The sequence below is a fragment of the Myiozetetes cayanensis genome, unplaced genomic scaffold (genome assembly GCF_022539395.1).
Source record: "Myiozetetes cayanensis isolate MyiCay16 unplaced genomic scaffold, myiCay2020 scf13, whole genome shotgun sequence".
In the NCBI taxonomy this organism is placed as follows: Eukaryota; Metazoa; Chordata; class Aves; order Passeriformes; family Tyrannidae; genus Myiozetetes; species Myiozetetes cayanensis.
In genome coordinates, this window is record NW_026086937.1 from 22217672 (window position 1) to 22236199 (window position 18528).

The window sequence follows — 18528 nt, forward strand, 5'->3', positions numbered from 1 at the left end:
GTTTGTAATTCTTTCTTAAGACTGCACTGTGAATTCTTCCCAAAAGGAGAAAATCTCATAGAACTTCATTAAACACTTCAAACTTCTCTGCTGGCACCCAACTTTCTACCAATCTCTGTGAGTAAAACACTTCTTGCTCTGGCTCATTGCTCAAAATTCACACTGTGAGATAAACCCTTGGTTATGTTGTGCAGATGCTCATTCTGCTATTGAAAGGTTGGACTTGATGATCTTGGAGGTCTTTTCCAGCCTTAATGATTCTACAGTGGCAATTTAAAGCTTTCATATTAACTTTGGAAACAAATCACAAATCTTTTTCGTTCCTTTCTTTCCTTAATCCCCCAGAACAAAGCTAATATCTGTATTTAATACCTGAACTGAGTTCAGCTTGTCCAGCCTTGGGTCTGCTACCCACAACCACTGGCAAATACAGCTGGACATATTTTGAATTTATTTTTTTATCCAGCAGAGATCACTTTTCTCAAACTCAGAGACTCACCTCACCCACCACTTCTTATCCTATTTGCATAACTTAAGAGTTTTGTTTGTCTTTATAACCCATCACCACAAGTCAGACAAACTCCTTCCATCTGCCCCTCAGGCAAATACTCCTTTAAATTAAGGGTTTCTTCTGTGGGAAATCTGAACACCAGAATTTATCAGCTTTGGTTTTGTTCTTTGCACTTCACAAGTTTCTTCAAAGGTTCTAAACACAGAGATGTTCTTATAATTAAAAAAAACCAAACACAGTAACAAACCCAAATCTGCTGTGCCTTTATCTGTGCAGCACTAAAACACAGTTGGTTTTGCTGTCCCCACTGTCCCTGCTTCCTGAAAATAAAGAATGTAAAATAAAAAATAAAAGTTCCCAGACTTTGGAAGGACCTTGGAAGGTCCTTGAAGGAAGGATGGGGTTCCTCCCTGTCCAGCCAGCAGCAGCAGGACACTGGTACCCTGGAAAACAAACAACTCATTAAATAAGGAGCAATAAAGCAAGAGCTGATTGATTTCCCCAGCTCAGGGGAAGGACCAGGAGGACCCAACAGTCCCAGATTTTAAAGCCAAAGATGAAGCAAAGGTAGTTCCAGGTTTTCATCGTGACATTAAGGCAAGAGCAGCACTCTGGGAACTTCTCTCATCTGAGGGACAGGGAGACACTTGGAATAGACTCTAGATGTTTAAAATATGTTTAAAATATGTCAGACAGCTTTCCATTCCTAGACAAGGTAAACATTTTCCTTCTCCTGAAAAGATCTACTTGATCTCAGGATATTTAGTTTTCATCTCCTCCACTCCCCCAGTAAGAGAGTTTTTAGAATTTCTGGTCATAAAAGATTTGAGTTTCAGGCTTTATTTCACAATTAAACTTTTTTTTTTTTTTTTTGTAGCCCTAAAGAAATCCTTTGGCAGTCTCCTGGTTTCTGTAAAACAGCCATTCCAAGAAGTCCAGTCTAACTTCCAGTCAGGAAGTTGTATTTGTATTTGTATCTCCTCCCAACAACTTCCACGCTGGGCTGCGTTGCAAGAGAAATTTGTAAAATTTACAAAGGCAAGGCTGGTCAGGCTGGAGAGGAAATTAGTTCCTTGGCCACAAATAAAGGGAAAGAAATAACATTTCATCAAAATTAAATGAAAATAAAAATCCATTCCAAGTCTCAAACACATCTGACCAAACCCAAGCCTAAACAGAGAGTGACAAAAATCACCTGGAAGCGCTTTAAAAGAGATCACCACTTTAGTGATCCCTGTCCATCTCCTCCCTGACTCCAGTGAGCTGGAATTAGTTTAATTTGGGTTTTTTCCTCACCTTCCTCCTTTGGGCTTCACGTTTCTTTCCCTCTTAAGTTGTTACCACACCACATTGGTCTTATTTCATTTGACTCCCTTGCTTTCAATAATATCCTTTTAACCTTTTGCTGCCACGAAAAACCAACATCACCTGTTTTATTTGGCTCTTCTCATTCCCACCACTTCCCAGAGCAAGTCCAGTGTCTAGACCAGAAATCACAGAATCCCAGTGTGGTTTGGCTTGGAAGGGACCTTAAAGACCAACCCAGTTCCAAGGGACACCTTCCACTAGAATCTTGCTAAGCATTTTAGATTTGGGCATTTCTTCAGTGAAATCAAAATAATTAGTATTGCACGTTATTGATTTGCCACCAACTGGACCAAAATTAGGGTAAAAAAAAAAAAAGACAAAAATATAAGACATGTCTCGTTCTACAGCCAAGGTTTCCCACAAAAAAGCCAAGATTTCCCCTCAAAGGTTTTTTTTTTTTTTAAATAAAAGCCAAGAGATTCCTGAAGAAATTAAGTACCATGGACATGGCAGACTCCAAGGGAACTTGGATCTTCAGCAATTTGAAGCTTGAGGATTAAAAACAGCACTTCCTGTTGGACCTGCAAATCTTAGAGGTGAAATGAAACATTCCACAAAAAAAAAACCTGAACAAATCAGTGGTCAGATCCTTCCTGGAACGTGGATGGCACAGAAAAGAATTCCTAACCTGCAAAAACCCCGCAAATCTCCAACAACCACCTGGATTTACAAGCCCAACCAAAAAACTGCAGCCCCCATCCAAGTCTGCTTCAAGTTCCCAGCATTGCTCTTTGGTCTTCTCTGGGGAAATAAATCAGAGTGAGATGTCTGTTGGTCCATAAAAGTTGCCTTAATCCCTGTATTTTTAGCTCAGTTCACATCACTTAGGAAGGAGACAGTGGAACCTCCACTGACCCCCCCTCCCAGGCTCTGTGTGTCCATCCTGCCCCTCCTCTGGTTCTCACACGATCACCGAGGTCACCGAGTCCAACCATTCCTGAACCAGATGCCCCAAGACAAGCCCGAAGTGGGTTTGCTTTACCTGGGTTGGGTTTACATGAAAATGCCTTTTTTTCACAGCAAAGCAAGTCAGGGAGTCAGTCCCAGTGCTGTGTGAACCAAGCTTTTATCATTGCTCAAAGAGGAGCAGCCACTTCACCAAACAGAACATTTTGCCTCTCTGTGTGCTCCCAGAATTAGGGATTTTTCCTTACTTTATTTCAACACTGTCCATAGTTCTCTTATTTCCCTCTTTTTTAAGAAATGCATCCCAGACAGTCTCGCTGATGTTAATCAGGACAAGATTAATCATTTGCTAACTACGATCAGAAGGTGGTGGAGAACATTGAGTGCCTCTGCTCTGAGAGAGATTAAAGTCAGGTTTAAATAAAAATAATACAATAAACTCATAACACAGAATGACTGTGCAAAATCACAGAGTGATCTACAGAAACAGCACACTGATACTGCTGGGGAAAAAATAAAAAGTCTCCTACACTGGCTTTTCCCAGATTTTCAGTTTTGCCTGAAAGTTGCAATTTTAATATACAAAATTACGGTGTCTTGCAAAGGAGTGCCAGAAGCTGGAACCATTCCAAGAAATCAAACACATTCAGGGGGTTCAGCACAATGCCCAGGACCGAGTGGCCCCTCACACAATGGGTGACAGGATAAGCCACTGCTTGACTTTCTGTTCCAGCAAGATACTGGAAAGTTCCGGGAATGTTTGCGCATAATAATTTGCAGTCCTTTAAAACAGGCCAGGATGTTCCAACAACGTAAAGAAATAACATGTAACATTGAAATATAGACATATATACCCTCCCCTGGGTCCTTGTGGCTTCCACTCAACCAGGTGTTAGGATGGGTGACTGTTACACCAGCACCAGCTGCAGAGGGTGGAAGAAACTGGGAGAATCAACTCAAAAAAAATTAAAAATCAAGTTAAAAACCTTGTACCTGTGTGCAACAGAGGGGAAGAAGAGTTTAGTTCTCTCTATACGTATTTTTACCCAGCAGCAGAAAGAAATACAGCGCTGCCAGCACCTGAAGTGAACAACAACGTTCAAACTGTACATAAAACAGGTGAAATCATCTCAACCACGGAGAAAAATTTGCAAACTCTGTCTGACATCTGGGATTTAAGGTGGACTCTTCCTTGTACATCTTAATGACAGAAGCTGCACAGAGCAAGGATAAAACATCAGTAAAACGTCCGGTCTTTGTACATCTGACAGAGCCCAGCACGTATTTCTTGGTGTGCTAAAAAAGCACCAAAAAAATTTTATGAGAATTAAAAATTGGTCTTTATAAAGGCTTTCCTGGCCAGTCTGTGTATGGCACTCACGTCACCCACGGTGAGGAAGGAGGAAGGCTGGAATTAGCAGTGTCTGCAGCATCTCACCCACTCGTGGGATGGCAGAAGTGACTGCTGAAGGATGCAAAGCCAAGTCCTCAGAAACGTTTGAGAGACCAGAACAGCCCACCAGCACCAGGGAGATACACAGACCCCAGAGTCAGAGCCAAGGGAATGGTCTGTCTCTTGGATGTGGGATTGACCTGAGTGCGATCACTCGGCAAGAGACGCGGAGCTGATTCATCGGCCTTCGCTGCCCTGCCCAGCAGAGCTCACTCCACTCCACTTTCCAGCAGCCACTTAAACCCTCCAGCCTCCCCACAAAACTCCCCCAGCCCCAGTTTTAAAGCCCTTAAAGGAGCAAAAAGGAGGCAGCCCATAAAATATGCTCGGAGCGTGGGTCTCCTCTGAAAAGCTGGGACCTGCGAGTGCTTCAGCTGCGACGCAGCCATTGAGCCATGGCCAATGGAAGCTCATTTGAATAATCAATATGACAACCTTATTTTTCTAATGCAAACAGGATTGCTACAGTAAGGTGTCTCACTGCCACATCACAGTCATGGCCTCTTTTAACCCCTAATTAGATTTAGGCGATTATCCCTGCTCTTCCTTACAAGTGTACAGCCCGGATAAGGGATGACAAAAGCTATCTGCCACTTCCTCAGCCTTTGCAGGCTGCAGGTTATCCAGGGAGATACAGGGGAAGATCAGCAAACAATTGTTATTCATATCATCTCCAGTTGGAGGATAGTCCCAGTTTTCCATACATGCTCAGGGAAAATAGCCCAGAGCATTAGGTAAATGCAAAACGCTTAAGAACATCGGGGTTACACAGATGGAAATTCAAGGTGATGTTGGGGAATTATCTTCAATTCAAATTGGTTATCAACAAAGAAAACTGTGGAGCCCTGGTTTGCTGTCTCAGACAGGAAACCCTGGGCTTGCAACAGATTTCTGCTCATTGTCTGCTGGGTAACATTTCTTAAAAAGAAAAAAAAAAAAAAAAAAGAGCAAAAATCAAACTGGGAACCAGCAATCCCCAAAGAATTACACATCGCTCAACAAAGTCCGAGCAGACAGAGAAGATCTATTACAGAAATGTAATCACATTTCATTTACAAGAACTCTTATCTCAAGCACTTAAACATAACATTTAAACAGTTTTCCATTTTATTGTGCTCAGTATTGGAGCTAATAAGATAGAAAAGTCTAATCACGTTAGCAACATTTCTATTGCATTACACAAACCCAGCGTGGGATTAAAGGCACACCAGGAAGAGGGAGGATGATGCTGCCTGGAAAACTGAGCCCCTCACTTCTCCTGGCAGAAGGAAATGTCTCTGGGATGTGTGTGGGAGAACTGCCACGCCCAGATCAGGTGTGTGCTCCCAAAACGCCTGTTCCCACAGGGTCTGAAGGAAGCGTTTCCCTGCGTGTTATCCAGGTGAGGAGGTGTCGTGGAAGGAAAAGGGAAGTGCTCCCCTACAGCAGGATCTCACTGGAAGGATCATTTACCCAAGGCGAGGCAAATTTTCAGAACTGTTGAAAAGACAGAGCTTTGGAAAGCTCTAAGGGCAAAAATATTTTTGAAAATATCGTCTATACCCATCCCCACTAATTCCCAACACCTTCCCTGCTGGACACACTCGAGGCACAGCTGAGTCACAAAATTCCCTTTGAAATCACTCACAGTTTGGAGTTACAGTCGAGACTGATGGGCTTGAGAGGGATGTGCCCTGGTGCCCAGGAACCCCCCATGTCCTGGGCTCATCCCACAGCTTTTCCACCACTGAAAAGGACTGAAGGTTAAACTGCAGTGCCAGGAAAAGCTGCCAAAAGCCACAACTCAAACACAGCAACAAGAGCTAAAATCTGTCAGGATTTTATAATTATATATTACAGTCTTTACATGATGAAAAAACAACTGAGGAGAGTTGGTGGGAGGAGAAAAACATTTCCAAGTTAACACAGTGCAATATGGAACATTCAACATTGAGCTTCTGTGACTATTGTTTAATCTGCACCTTATTATAAATAAGCAAGTAAACCCTCCAATGTTTCCAATTAATATCAACACAGGTGTTACTCGAGAGCAGAGTTCTCTCACCCCACCTTTAAAGCTCATGGAAAGAGCTTCCAAGAAGCTCTGGGACTTAAAGCTTGTTTTTGGTGCTTTAAACAAATTAATTGGTGGACTGTAATCTTTTGTCCTCCTCAATACAAAGCACACTGTGACCTCTGAAATAAGATTTAATGGCTCCCACTCCCATATAAACTCCTTCCTCCTCTTCATGCTCCTGACTTCCAGAGGGCCTGCCATAGATTAAATCCCAGTAGAAACTCACGTGGCAACGTTACCCAAGATTTCATCCAGGTTTTTTAAACACTATTTCATGTGGCCAGGAAAGAAAGGTTTTTAATTTCACAAGGTGGAAAAAAGGAGGAAATAAGAGAGGAAAAGGGAGATGGCAGAGACAGAACCCCCCAATCACTCTGCTAAACCATCTCCTATAAATCCATTGTCTGTATTTCCATAATATTCTTCAAAGCACAGGGCAATGTCCACCTGGAAGGATCAATGGAAAACCCCCTTTTCCCTCTCTGACATGATCCCATTAAGCAGCCTCAAAAGGTTCTGATCTGAGCAGCCAAGTCAGACCTCGCTGATCAATTCCTTAATCCATCTGGAGAGAATGGACTGCTCTTGTGCTTCCATTTCAGCCCAGGGAAAAATCATTCCCAACATAATTCACCATTAAATGGGCCTTGTCTTACAAGAACTTCAGCTGCTGGGAGCAGACGAGGAGCGAGTCGGGATCCAGGAGAATCCCCAGCACAGCCAAAACGCTGCCTCTGGATCTCCCCAGTCCTACCAGGAGATGCCAAGGATGAAACCAGAGCCTGGAAGCAAATCACAGAATCCCAGAAGGGCTTGGCTTGGAAGGGAATTTAAAGGTTATCCTGTCCCACCCCCTGCCATGGGCAGGGACACCTTCCACTATCCCAGACTGCTCCAAGTTCTGTCCAGCCTGGCCTTGGACACTCCCAGGGATGGGGCAGCCACAGCTGCTCTGGGCACCCTGTGCCAGGGCCTGCCCACCCTCCTAGGGAGGAATTTCTCCCTAATATCTAATCCAAATCTCTCCCCTCTCAATTTAAAACCATCTCCTCTAGTCCTGTCACTAATCAACAATTTAGATGATTTCATTTAAGTTTTTCACCTTATTTTACAATTCAAAATAACAAAAAGACCCAAAATTAGACCAGTATTAGAAATACTTCCTTCAAACACAGCTGCTCCTCCTTCCTTTCCCAATCAAAAGCAATGGATGTTTTATAATGCCGATAGCAGGCAAGTTCCATCCCAGAAAAAACACTCTTTACCCAAAAAACAAGGTGGAACGTGGAGTTTAATCCTTCAGCGTGAAATTAAACTTTACCTAGGAACAGCCTGTGTTTTGGTGGGGGCTGTTTTGCTCCGACAAGGTCGTTTTGTGGGGTTAGGTTTGGTTTTTACTGGGTTTCTTGCTGGGACTGGGGTGTTGGGCTGCAGGACGAGGTGATTACTGTATCTCTGCTGCTCAGTATCTGCAGGGTGTCTCGGTGTCACTCCAGCTCCTCCAACCCAGTAAAAGAGATTACAGCTCCCACTAACTGGATTTTCACAGCTCTGGATCATTCCCTTTGGATGCCTCATGCACAGATTAAGAGAGGCCATTAAAACAATAGTCAGCTGCTCTCCCAGTGCAAGGTGGAAAAAAACCCCAAAAACACCAAAAAAACCCCAAAACTCCGTGTTTACATTCAGAGCCCGTGGTGTTTGCACATGTGGGCAACCAACACACCCTTCCAGCAGGAACACCCTGTATGTCAGGAATGCTTCCACTAAAAAACCCAAGATAATGCAAATTCTATCCTTATAAAAGGACAATCACGATGGCTGGCAGTTTTAAGGAGCGGAGAGTTTGGAAAATTTTAACCAGCTTAAAAAGAATGTGTGTCTTTGAAGATACTGCCTTCAAATGCATTCCAAAACCTATTTCTGGAAATAGGGAGAAACATAATTCCCTCAACATAGCACACGAATTTAGCAGGGAAGCTCATCTAACAACCATCACTAACTGACAGTCTGAAGCACAGAATTGGAACACAAAACTCAGATTTTTTTGTACTTAGCACAGAAAGTACTTCGGTGAATGAAAATGAAATGGTTACTCTGGGCTAAAATCTCTTTATTTTCCAGACTCAGAGGTTCTCTGGCACCTCCTGGACAGCTGACAGACACGTACCATCCACACCGGGTTTTCCAGCTGTCTGGTACTGAAAGGGAAAGAAATCATCCCATATGCTGCTGCCTCACAGCCCATTAAACTAACTGGCCAGGCTTTTGAGTCGGAAAAGGGGATTTTTAGCAAACAAAAAGCAAAACAAGGCCAACACAGCTCAGACAACAATAGCAACAAATCTCGGTCAAAGGCAAGTGACCCTCGAGCTGCTCTGGGCATCTGGAGGTCTCAGGTCTTTCCAGGGAAAACCCTCACTCTGCTTCCCATTAGCCTTTGGCTGACTCACTGCAGAGGAAACTCTCCTCGTTTGGCCTCTCAGCTGCTTCCTGCTGCCTTCCAACACCTCAGCACCTCTGCAGCAGAGCTCACCAGCTCCTCCTCTCCCATCCTGAGTGCTCACCTGCATCCGAGTCCCGCATCCTCCCAGGAATCTCCCTCCGAGCAGCTGGGTGGGGACAGCCCAAACCACCCAACTCCTCTGCCTCCAGAAAAATAAGGATTTTGAAAGGCAAAGTTACTCAGCCTGTCTGCATAAACCTCACCTCGAAGACCCACCACGAGTACAGGGTGACTTCTTCAGTTCCCTTCGTGTTTGGCTTCTGCCTTCAGGTGAGAGATAGAAAGGAAGGTAAGAGCAGTGAGAATGAATGAATGAATAAATAGAGGAGGCATTTTGCTTTTGTTGTGGGTAAGTAACACCTCTGCCACAACAACACATCTCAAAGATGCTCCAAAGCCTGCAGGGAGTCAGAGGAAGTGGCTGGACACCGGTTGGTCTGAAAGAAAGATATTCCTTTTCCCACCCAACACTGCTTCTCATACAACCTTAAACCACAGTGGATCCAACTCTTGATTCAGGGAGGTTTAGGAAAATTGTGTGCAGCATCCTCAATACCATTCAGGCTAAAAAGCAGTCAGAAATAACAGAACCAATGGCAGATCCACCTCTCATTTTTCCCTGCTGGCAAAACCCTTTTTTAGGGCCATGGCAGGAGGCAGGTGACAAAAGAGATTCTTTCCATAAAAGATAAAATTTGATTATCCTGCAGCTCTATTTTAAGTCCTCTTTTTGTACAGAAAGCTTTTATTACAAGCCTGTTCGCCACATTAACAAACAGCAGTTGCCATTCCTTGCACATGGGAACTATTTTCTAGTAACCAAACTCTGTAAGAAAAGGTACTCATTTCACACACTTCGAAACAATAAAGTTATTCTCGGTCTCCAAAGGCAGCTGAAACACCTGGGATTTAGTGCCCACAACACCCCAGAGCCAGCAACTGCCAACATCATGGAATGGCTGGGGTTGGAAAGGACCTTGAAGCTCATCCAGTTCCACCTCCTGTCCAAGGCCAGGCTGGAGCAACCTGGGCTGCTGGAAGGTGTCCCTGCCCATGGCAGGGGGTGGGACAAGATAACCTTTAAATTCCCTTCCAACCCAAACCCTTCTGGGATTCTGTCTAAGGATTTCAGAAGCTGTGAACCAGTCAATGCCCAAATGTATCAATAACCTCACCAAGCACCACAAATTAAACTGGTCAGGTTTGATTAATGGGTCACCACTTCTTTTCTCATAACAGCTGAGAAGCTGCTCTTAAATTATTCCATTAAAAATTGTCAAAATCGCTTGAACCAGTAATCCAAAATTGCGCTACTGCAGAAGCAACGATGAAACCCATAAATCCAGCAAAATTATGTAAAGCCAGCAAGCTTTTAGCAGCTTTTCCTCCCAATCCAACCATGAACAAGGAGCCTTATGAAAAGTGTCTCAGAACTCCAGAACTTGCCTGTTTTTAAGCTAATCCAGACTTTAAACATCAAAATTCAATGGCTCACACAAACAGCACATTCAGCTTTACCAACCTATAGACAAGTTTTTAGTGGGTTTTTTTTAAGTCAGAAGTTCATAAGTCCAGGAAGACCATGACTTATTTTCCCATAATCAATCAAAATGCCATAGCAGAAGTCTAACATGAGAATTACTACCCCTTCTGGATAAGGGAAATTCATCCCAACCTGTGCCATTCCTTGGATGCAGAGACAAAGCTCTTGTCCTTTCATTCAGTGACCTTTCCTGATCAGTGCCACCCATGTTTTTGCTTCACCCCAGAGTTCCTCCTCTTGCAGAAGACTCATTTTTGCAAGGGGAAGAAAAACAAAGCCAAGAGAAGAAAAACAGGGACAGGGACAGCCAAATGTAGGGACAGATCAACTGATGTGGCAGAACAATGAACAGTAAAGTTTTGGGTCCTTCAAGCAAAAATTGAATAAAAAACCAAATCACTAGACTAGAAGTTATTGGTAAAAAACAGACACCAATGTCGATTATACATCAGAAAGTTTTGCAGAGACAATGATGATGATTCATCACAAAATGTGTATTGGTCCTTATTTTATCAACTCCATTTATAACACCTCATGACGTATCAGGAAATACAAAGAGCCCTGTAAAAATTACAGAGGTGTGGCAACAACCTGATTAACTTGTGAAACTTGCCTGAGAAGAGGAAAGTCCCCCCTGTGTGTGTGCCAGGGACAGAGCAGGGGCACCACTTACAAAATGTGTGTGTAACAGTGGTGCAGAGCAATAACAGGCACAGCATCCCCCTGCAGCCACAGGGCACCACCAGAGACCAGCACTGATATCACAGGCACAGAGAGAGCATTTGAGACCTGGCTGGGGGAACAGGAAAGGCTGGGAGGCCAAGGAGTGCTTTCACTTCAGACATGCTGACAGCAGTTGTTGAGGAAAGAGCCACATCACATATTGATCCTTTTTTTATAGCCTGGCAGGTAATAAGGCTCTCTCTGCCAGGCACTGCAATACAAAGCACACACCAAGAGGGGGAACACGGGCTGAACATCCAGGATGAGAGGAAACCAAAGCAAACTGGTCACAGTTGGGATGACTTTGCAAAATGGAAGGGAAAAAAAAAAAAGCAGCACTGCAGGAGCTGAATGAGGACTAATTGAGAACAGTTCTTGCTACCTGCTTGTCAGCAGCTTTCCTGGGCAAAGAGTCTTCCCTGGAAATGAAATAAGCCCAATCATCTGAAAGGTGGATCAATTCTGTGTTCAGGCACCTTTCCCAGGTTGTGCTGCTTTAGATTTTAAGTGGGCACAAAGCTCTCTCTCAAAGCCTGACAGGCTGCTCTTCCCACCAGGTTTGCTGCCCAGGCACCGTCAGATGCTGCCAACGAGCTCCCCAACCACCTCCCTCCATAAGGGCTGCACAAACAGCACATCCCAGAAACCACTTCAGGCTGGGAGAGGAGAGCAGTAACACAGCCCCATCTCCACAGAACTGCTGAGACATCTCCACCAGACCAGAAGTTCAGCGCTCGTGGGTGAAGAATCATCCCTGAAATGGAGAATGCCAAAGGACAACAACCAGGACACCTTTTTTTTTTTTTAAGTAATTTTCCTTTTTTAGTCTTCAAATCTCTCTGGAGATGTTTCCTGTGAAGACAAGATCTACCTTGAAAGAACCTAAAGCCAGCCCAAATTAAAAACCAAACACAAGTCTTTCCCCCTCACATCTACAAACACACACCAAGCCACGCACAGAAAAGACCATCACGGGTTTATATGAGCCACAAACAAATAAAACCATTTGCTCCTTAATTAAAAAACTGCAGTCTGATTCTCCACTTCAGAGGGACAGTAAAGTCCCAAATATACAACAACTCTCAGATAACCTGCAGCACTGCCAAACTGAAATACCTTCTTTTATGCAAAGTTAAACTATAAAGTCAAGCAGCACCTGAGAATTTATGTTCCATCTTCTCACAATCTGGCTCTGGGATGATCTTCATTATGGCTTTAAAGTGGCTATTTTGAATAAATACATTCCAAACAGCTATAAATTTAAACTGAAAACTAGACCAGGTCCTTGACGTGCCTTTGAGGAAGGATCTACTCCAAACACAGAGGTCAGAGGATTGTTTCCTCTGCAGATTCCTGAGGTTGGAGGTTCTGGAAGGGCTCTGCAGAGTGATGACACTTTCACTGGTGATTTAGACCCTGGACCTAGAAATTCATTCACATGGACAGACATCTCCCAACTGATTCCTCCCAGTATTTCACATCCAAACCTGCACCTGACAGGAATTTTGTATCTCTAGATTTTCTTCCTCAGACTGCAGAAAAAAACCAGGAATGACAATCTGGAAAACCAGCACCATCCCTGTGTTGGTCACAGCAGAATAGGCTGTGGAGGAAAAATAAAATACTTGTTTTTTCCTGTTCAAACTGGGTCCAACTCAACCCTGGAACCTCCCTACTGCTGCAGGGGACCAAGGGGAAGTTCCAGGAGCCAACAGACCACACAGGCAAGAAGTCCCCTCAGTTTGTGTTCCACCACCCTCCTCCCTCTACATCCATAACCCAAGGACAGGAGAGTTTACCTGGCCAAGGAGATCTTTTCTTTTGCACACTTTTCACCCAAAAAGAAACTAAATATGTAAAATAAATGATGCAGGGGAAGGACAAGGAGAGCTTGGGAGGCCTGAGGAAGCCTCTGACAAAAACACAACTGGAAAACATCTCACCTGGCCTCATTTTCCTGGAGCACAAACCAAGCAAAGAGAAACTCTCTTTGTTCCTACAGTTGATTCTCTCTCACTGGGGTCAACAACAGAATATTCCATAGACAAATTTCAAATAACAACCCCATCAAAGGGATTTGTCTCCTCTGTATTCAAAATATGTGGCTTTGCAAAGCCTTTCCCAAACACTGAAGTGGTGCTGACAAAGCCTCAATCTTCCAAAACACACATAACAAATAAAGGGGCAAAGCTGCTCAGATCCCTACCCTGGGCACAGACACACTTTGATCACTCTTTGATTAAACTGGGAAACATGTTGGACCCCTCAGAAAAGTTTAGGAAGCACAGATTTCATCAGCACCAGCCAGGTATGGTTCACTCTGCAGTCTGATCGTGCTCCAAGGCAGAATCCTTGCCCAAAGTCAGCCCCTGAGCTCAGAGGGAAAGGACTGAGGGCACAAAGTGTTTCTATATCAATTTGTACCCTTTGTCCCAACTCCCCTGGGAACGACCCAGACCAGGCAGTTGGTTTTCAAATTTAGCAGGAGCAATTCTGTAAGTTATCAAAACATAAAGATTAATTGCTTGCCTAAAAAAATATTATCTGGGCATTGTGTTCCTCCTGCAGCTCCCTCCTATTGATCCTTGATATAAAAAGGACCTACAGCCCAGCAGGATCCTCAGGGAGCACTGCTGGTACTCCAGTGGGATTTGAGATGAGCTTCTACACAGAGCCCAGAAAACCTCTCATACTCCAAATCCCAGATTGCTTTGGATTGGAAGGACCTTAAGGATCATCCAATTCCACTCCCCTGCCACGGGCAGGGACATTTTCCAGCAGCCCAGGTGGCTCCAAGCCCCATCCAACCTGGCCTTGGAGACTCCCAGGGCTGGGACAGCCACATCTTCTCTGGGCAAGCTGTGCCAGGGCCTGCCCACCCTCACACTGTGGGGAAAGAACTGTAAATTAAACCACCCTTTAGTGGGAAATATTGTCACATTCCCATCATTTTAAAATCCTAAGAATCCCCCCATCCAAACATTTTGAAGAATTTCCACCTAGTCTATAAAAAAACCCATCCTGCAAAGGAGAATGATTCCAGCAGTGAAGGGACACTGAACCACTGCCTGGTTGTTGTTACCGTTCCGTCACTCGTCGCTTCACTTACCCAGCCTTGGGGCCAGAAACGTCCTTGTCCTTCCCTTTGCCCTTGTCCTTGGCTTTGTCCTTGTCCTTGTCCCGGCCCTTGCGCCGCTCCCTGTCCCGGGAGCCGCTGCGGGTCCTCCTGTGGCCGGACCTCTCGCTGCTGCGGCTGTAGGAGCGCTGGGCACCCCTGGACCTGGACCTGCAGCAAACCCACAGCGTCACAGCTCAGCCATCACCCCTGGCACCGCCACTGCACCTCACATCGTCATCTCACCCACCCACACCGCATGGGATCATCGTCCCACGGCGATACATCGCAGTTAATAAACACAGCACACTCATCATGTAAAACATTCAGTCATTTCATACTTTGAAACTGTCAGCTTATCTAAAGTAATTTATCCTCCTTCCACTTTGAAGGAAGAATAACAAATATTATTATATTTTTATTGTATATATTATAAATATATTCATATATTATATATTGTATATAATTATATATCATATATAATATATATTTTAAATTACCTATCATATATATTACATTATATTATATATTGTATATAATTATATGTATTATATAACATATATTATATATCATATATATTATATATCACATAGTATATTATATGATATATCATATTATATATCATATATTATATAGTTTATATTATCTATTATATATATTTATATTATCTATTATGTATATTATCTATTATATATATTATCTATTTTATGTTATATATTATAATATATATTTTATATATATTATATATAGAAATACGTAAAATAACTTAAACCACACTGTGTAGGATTCATCCATCAACAAATTAATCGTGGAGCTATTCGGGAAGAAAATGAAAGAAATTTTTCCTTGAACATTTGATTTTAAATTCTTGAGTTCTGATCAATTCAGCTTGGAAAATAAATAATTAACAGCTACTACTGTGCATTTACATATGAAAACCATTATCGCTGTTTTATTCCAACAGGACCCAGAAAAACCTGAAGTGAGGTGTCCAAACCAACCTCCTGATGGCTGGACTTGGTCAACTTAGAAAATACAAATATCCCAACTCTGGAGGCCAAATAATGCAAGAAACTGCCCCCAGGGGCAGGGGTTTGTGCATCTCTTTGGGGTTTGGTTACTACTCCTTGTAACTTTGGTTACTCAGCTGAGTTCCTACGTGGACACAGGACACTCCATTCTCAACCATGCTTGTTATTCGTTCCTCTGGGATAAGTTTATGTTGTTCCTGACAAACTTCATTGAAAAAAAAGATCAAGTAGTATTAGGATTGTTTCTAGAGGTATCCAAAAAAGCCTCCTCATTATTCCTGAATTTCTTTTGGAAAGAGTTTCTCAATTTTATTGAATAATTTATCATGGATCAATACTCCTTTTCCATGCTGCAGGAGTAGGAAAGGAGGATTTGGGAAAGCAGCCAGTGGAGTTTGTGTTATTTTTTTATTCCAATGAACATCTGAACGACCTGGTCAATGGGAGGTGTCCCTGCCCATGGCAGGGGGTGGCACTGGATGGGCTTCAAGGGCCTTCCAACCCAAACCATGCTGGGATTCCACAATTCTACAGAAGTTCTGATGGCACCTCGTGGACAAACGAGAGGACTTGGGGGGAAGGACAATTTTTAAAACAGCATTAAAAAAAAAAAAGTCTTTTGCACCTCTTGGAATGCAAAACTCCCCAGGCCTTTAAAAGCCAAATCACAGGCAAGAACCACTCCGGTTCAAAAGCAACAACTGCTTAATAAAACTCAACAACAGGCTGAGCAAAAGCAAATTCTACCTCCAGATGAAGCCGTAAATTACACTGGGGCAGAATGTTGTTCCTGAGCCTGGAATTTGTCCAGCACATGGGGGTTGATGTCCCTGTTCCTGCCAGGAGCTTTCCAGCCCCGGGCCCAGAGGTCAACCCTGGGCTCAGGTTTCCCTCAGCAGCTGCCACCTTGCAGCACCACATCCCCAATTATCGGTCCCACTATTAACACTCGTCCAGCAGATCAAATTACCACTGGATGGCGTGTTATTAAACCAGAGAAAATATTTTCTGTCCCAAAAAGGGTTTTTTTTAGGATGCCATCGCACATTTATCCACTCCTTCTCAGCCCCTCAGGTGGAGGAATTTTTGACCCTAAGAAATTATTCTGGACGTTAAATCTGATTTTTGGTTGGCACAAAGGTGGTGCTTCGTCGTGATGAGGCAGCACAGATGTACAGAGCACTGCCCCAAATTCACCATTCCCATTCAAGCAGGAATAACTGAGGAATCTAAAATATTTATTGCTAGAGAATTTCTCAGCTCAAATCTGAACTTGATTTCACATATTCCTTTTGGAGGTGCAGACAACACCAAATTCAGCTCAGATTAGCTGGATGCTCCAATCCCAGACTCCTGTTTGTCCCCATGTCTAAGCAGAACTAGTGGCAGGTGACATTTATACAGAGAAAACAGCTTTGAAAAATCAAAAGTAGAGTTACTGCATCCAATTTGTGGTGATGTCCTTAGAGGAGCGCTGACAAACCCATGAACAGCTTTCTTTCCAGAAGCTGCCACTGTTGTTTCATGGGCAACCCTTCAGCCCATAAAGTTCATTATCTCAGAGCCCAAACCTCTGTTTACCCTTTGGGTTTTACACTTAAGAGGAAACCCCTGACACAGTTTGTGTTCCCCGTCCCAGGGACAGGGGGGAGGAAGGTATGTGACTACCAGTGGGACATGAGTGAGGATCTGCTCAAAAATGGGGAGTTCTGCTCCACAGGCTCCCCCTAGGCTGAGTTTTCATGGGGTTTCCATCACTGTACAAAGTTCTTTGCCCCATCCCTGACAGTGTCCAAGGCCAGGCTGGACGGAGCTTGGAGCAACCTGGGACAGTGGGAGGTGTCCCTGCCCGTGGCAGGGGTGGCACTGGATGGGCTTTGAGGTTCTTTCCCACCTGGCCTTGGACACTTCCAGGGCTGGGGCAGCCACAGCTTCTCTGGGCAACCTGTGCCAGGGCCTGCCCACCCTCCCAGCCAGGAATTCCTTCCCAATATCCCATCCAACCCTCCTCTCCTTCAGCTCCAGCCCATCCTCCCCTTGTCCTGTCCCTCCATGCCCTTGTGAAATCCCTCTCCCCCCTTCTCTAAGCCCCCTTTAATTCCTATTAAAGTATCTTGCAAGATCTACAGGACAGGAAATAAAGATAAAACTCGATCAAATGGAGCTACAAAGAGTCATCTGTGTCACTAATTCATCACTAAACAAGAACAAAAGTCCACAGATCTGACAGAGAAGAAAGATTTCCTATTTTATTACTGTTGAAAAATAACAAGAATCACGATTAGTCCTATTACAGCAAGTCCCAAAACGTTCAAATTATAGAACTACTGGAGAAAAGGAAGAAAAATGAAGCTGGAGAGTAAATTTGCAGCAGGGACCCCCCCCTTCCCCCAAAGTGACACCCACCAACACCCACCCACCAAGCCAAAGGTTAAGTCATTTAGTCAAGTTCAAAGATCTTCAAAGAGCTCTTAGATCCAGATAAGCCCATATGTTCCCAAAATTCTGTGAAAAGCCATTACTTTCCAGCCTGCTTTTCATGTCCAAGTTGCAGAACACGCAGATGCTTGGCATCACTCAGGATCCCCAAATTCTCACCCCAGATAATCAAGGCCCCACCGATCCCTTCCCCGTCTCCAGCCCTACAGAAAGGGCTTTATTCCATCAACACTTGGGGCCGCTTGTAAAAGCTGAAAGTCTCCATAAAAAGCCCGTTCAGTTACTGCACAATAAGTGTTAATTTGCTAATTTCTTCACAGGTAATCAATTAAAATGTAAAATATTGGATAAAATTAGTTGCACTAAAATTTCCCAGCTGCTCCATAAGCATAATTAGTTTCACAAGGGCCATATGTACCCTGAGCCGAGACGGAGTTGAAACAAATAAGCGGATTTTAAAACAAGTTTGAGGAAATCTGCATTTAATTAGCAGGTGGGCACTACAACTGCATAATGTTTTTATACATCTATATTTATGAAGTGCCAGGAGATCTAAAGGCTTTTTAAAATGGCGTTTATTGTTTGAATGGGAACTGTTTTGCTGCACGCTAAAGTGATTTAAATCCTCCCAGCTCTGCTTTGAAAAAAATCATAAATGGTGAAAGAAAACATGTGGAAAACTGTAAAACTAGAAAGAATTTGCGACAGAAAGCAGAGACACATACCACAAGCAAAAGGAAACTACACTTAATTAAATGTACACTACATCTGGAATATCAGCCTAATAAAACGTGCAACTATTAATTTTCATTGTTCTGAAGGAAATGAGGTCAGTGGCGTTTAGTATTTCCCCAATTATGGTGCACTAAAGCTCTGA

The 18528-nt window shown here is 43.6% G+C and overlaps 1 protein-coding gene across 1 annotated transcript in view; it reads right to left on the reverse strand.

Moving 5' to 3' along the window:
• Positions 1 to 18528, reverse strand: part of RSRC1 (arginine and serine rich coiled-coil 1) — a 92591-nt gene that overhangs the window by 54587 nt on the left and 19476 nt on the right. Inside the window, exon 5 of the mRNA XM_050308443.1 lies at positions 14176 to 14352. Coding sequence (XP_050164400.1) covers positions 14176 to 14352 — 177 coding nt within the window. The remainder of the gene's footprint in view (positions 1 to 14175; positions 14353 to 18528) is intronic.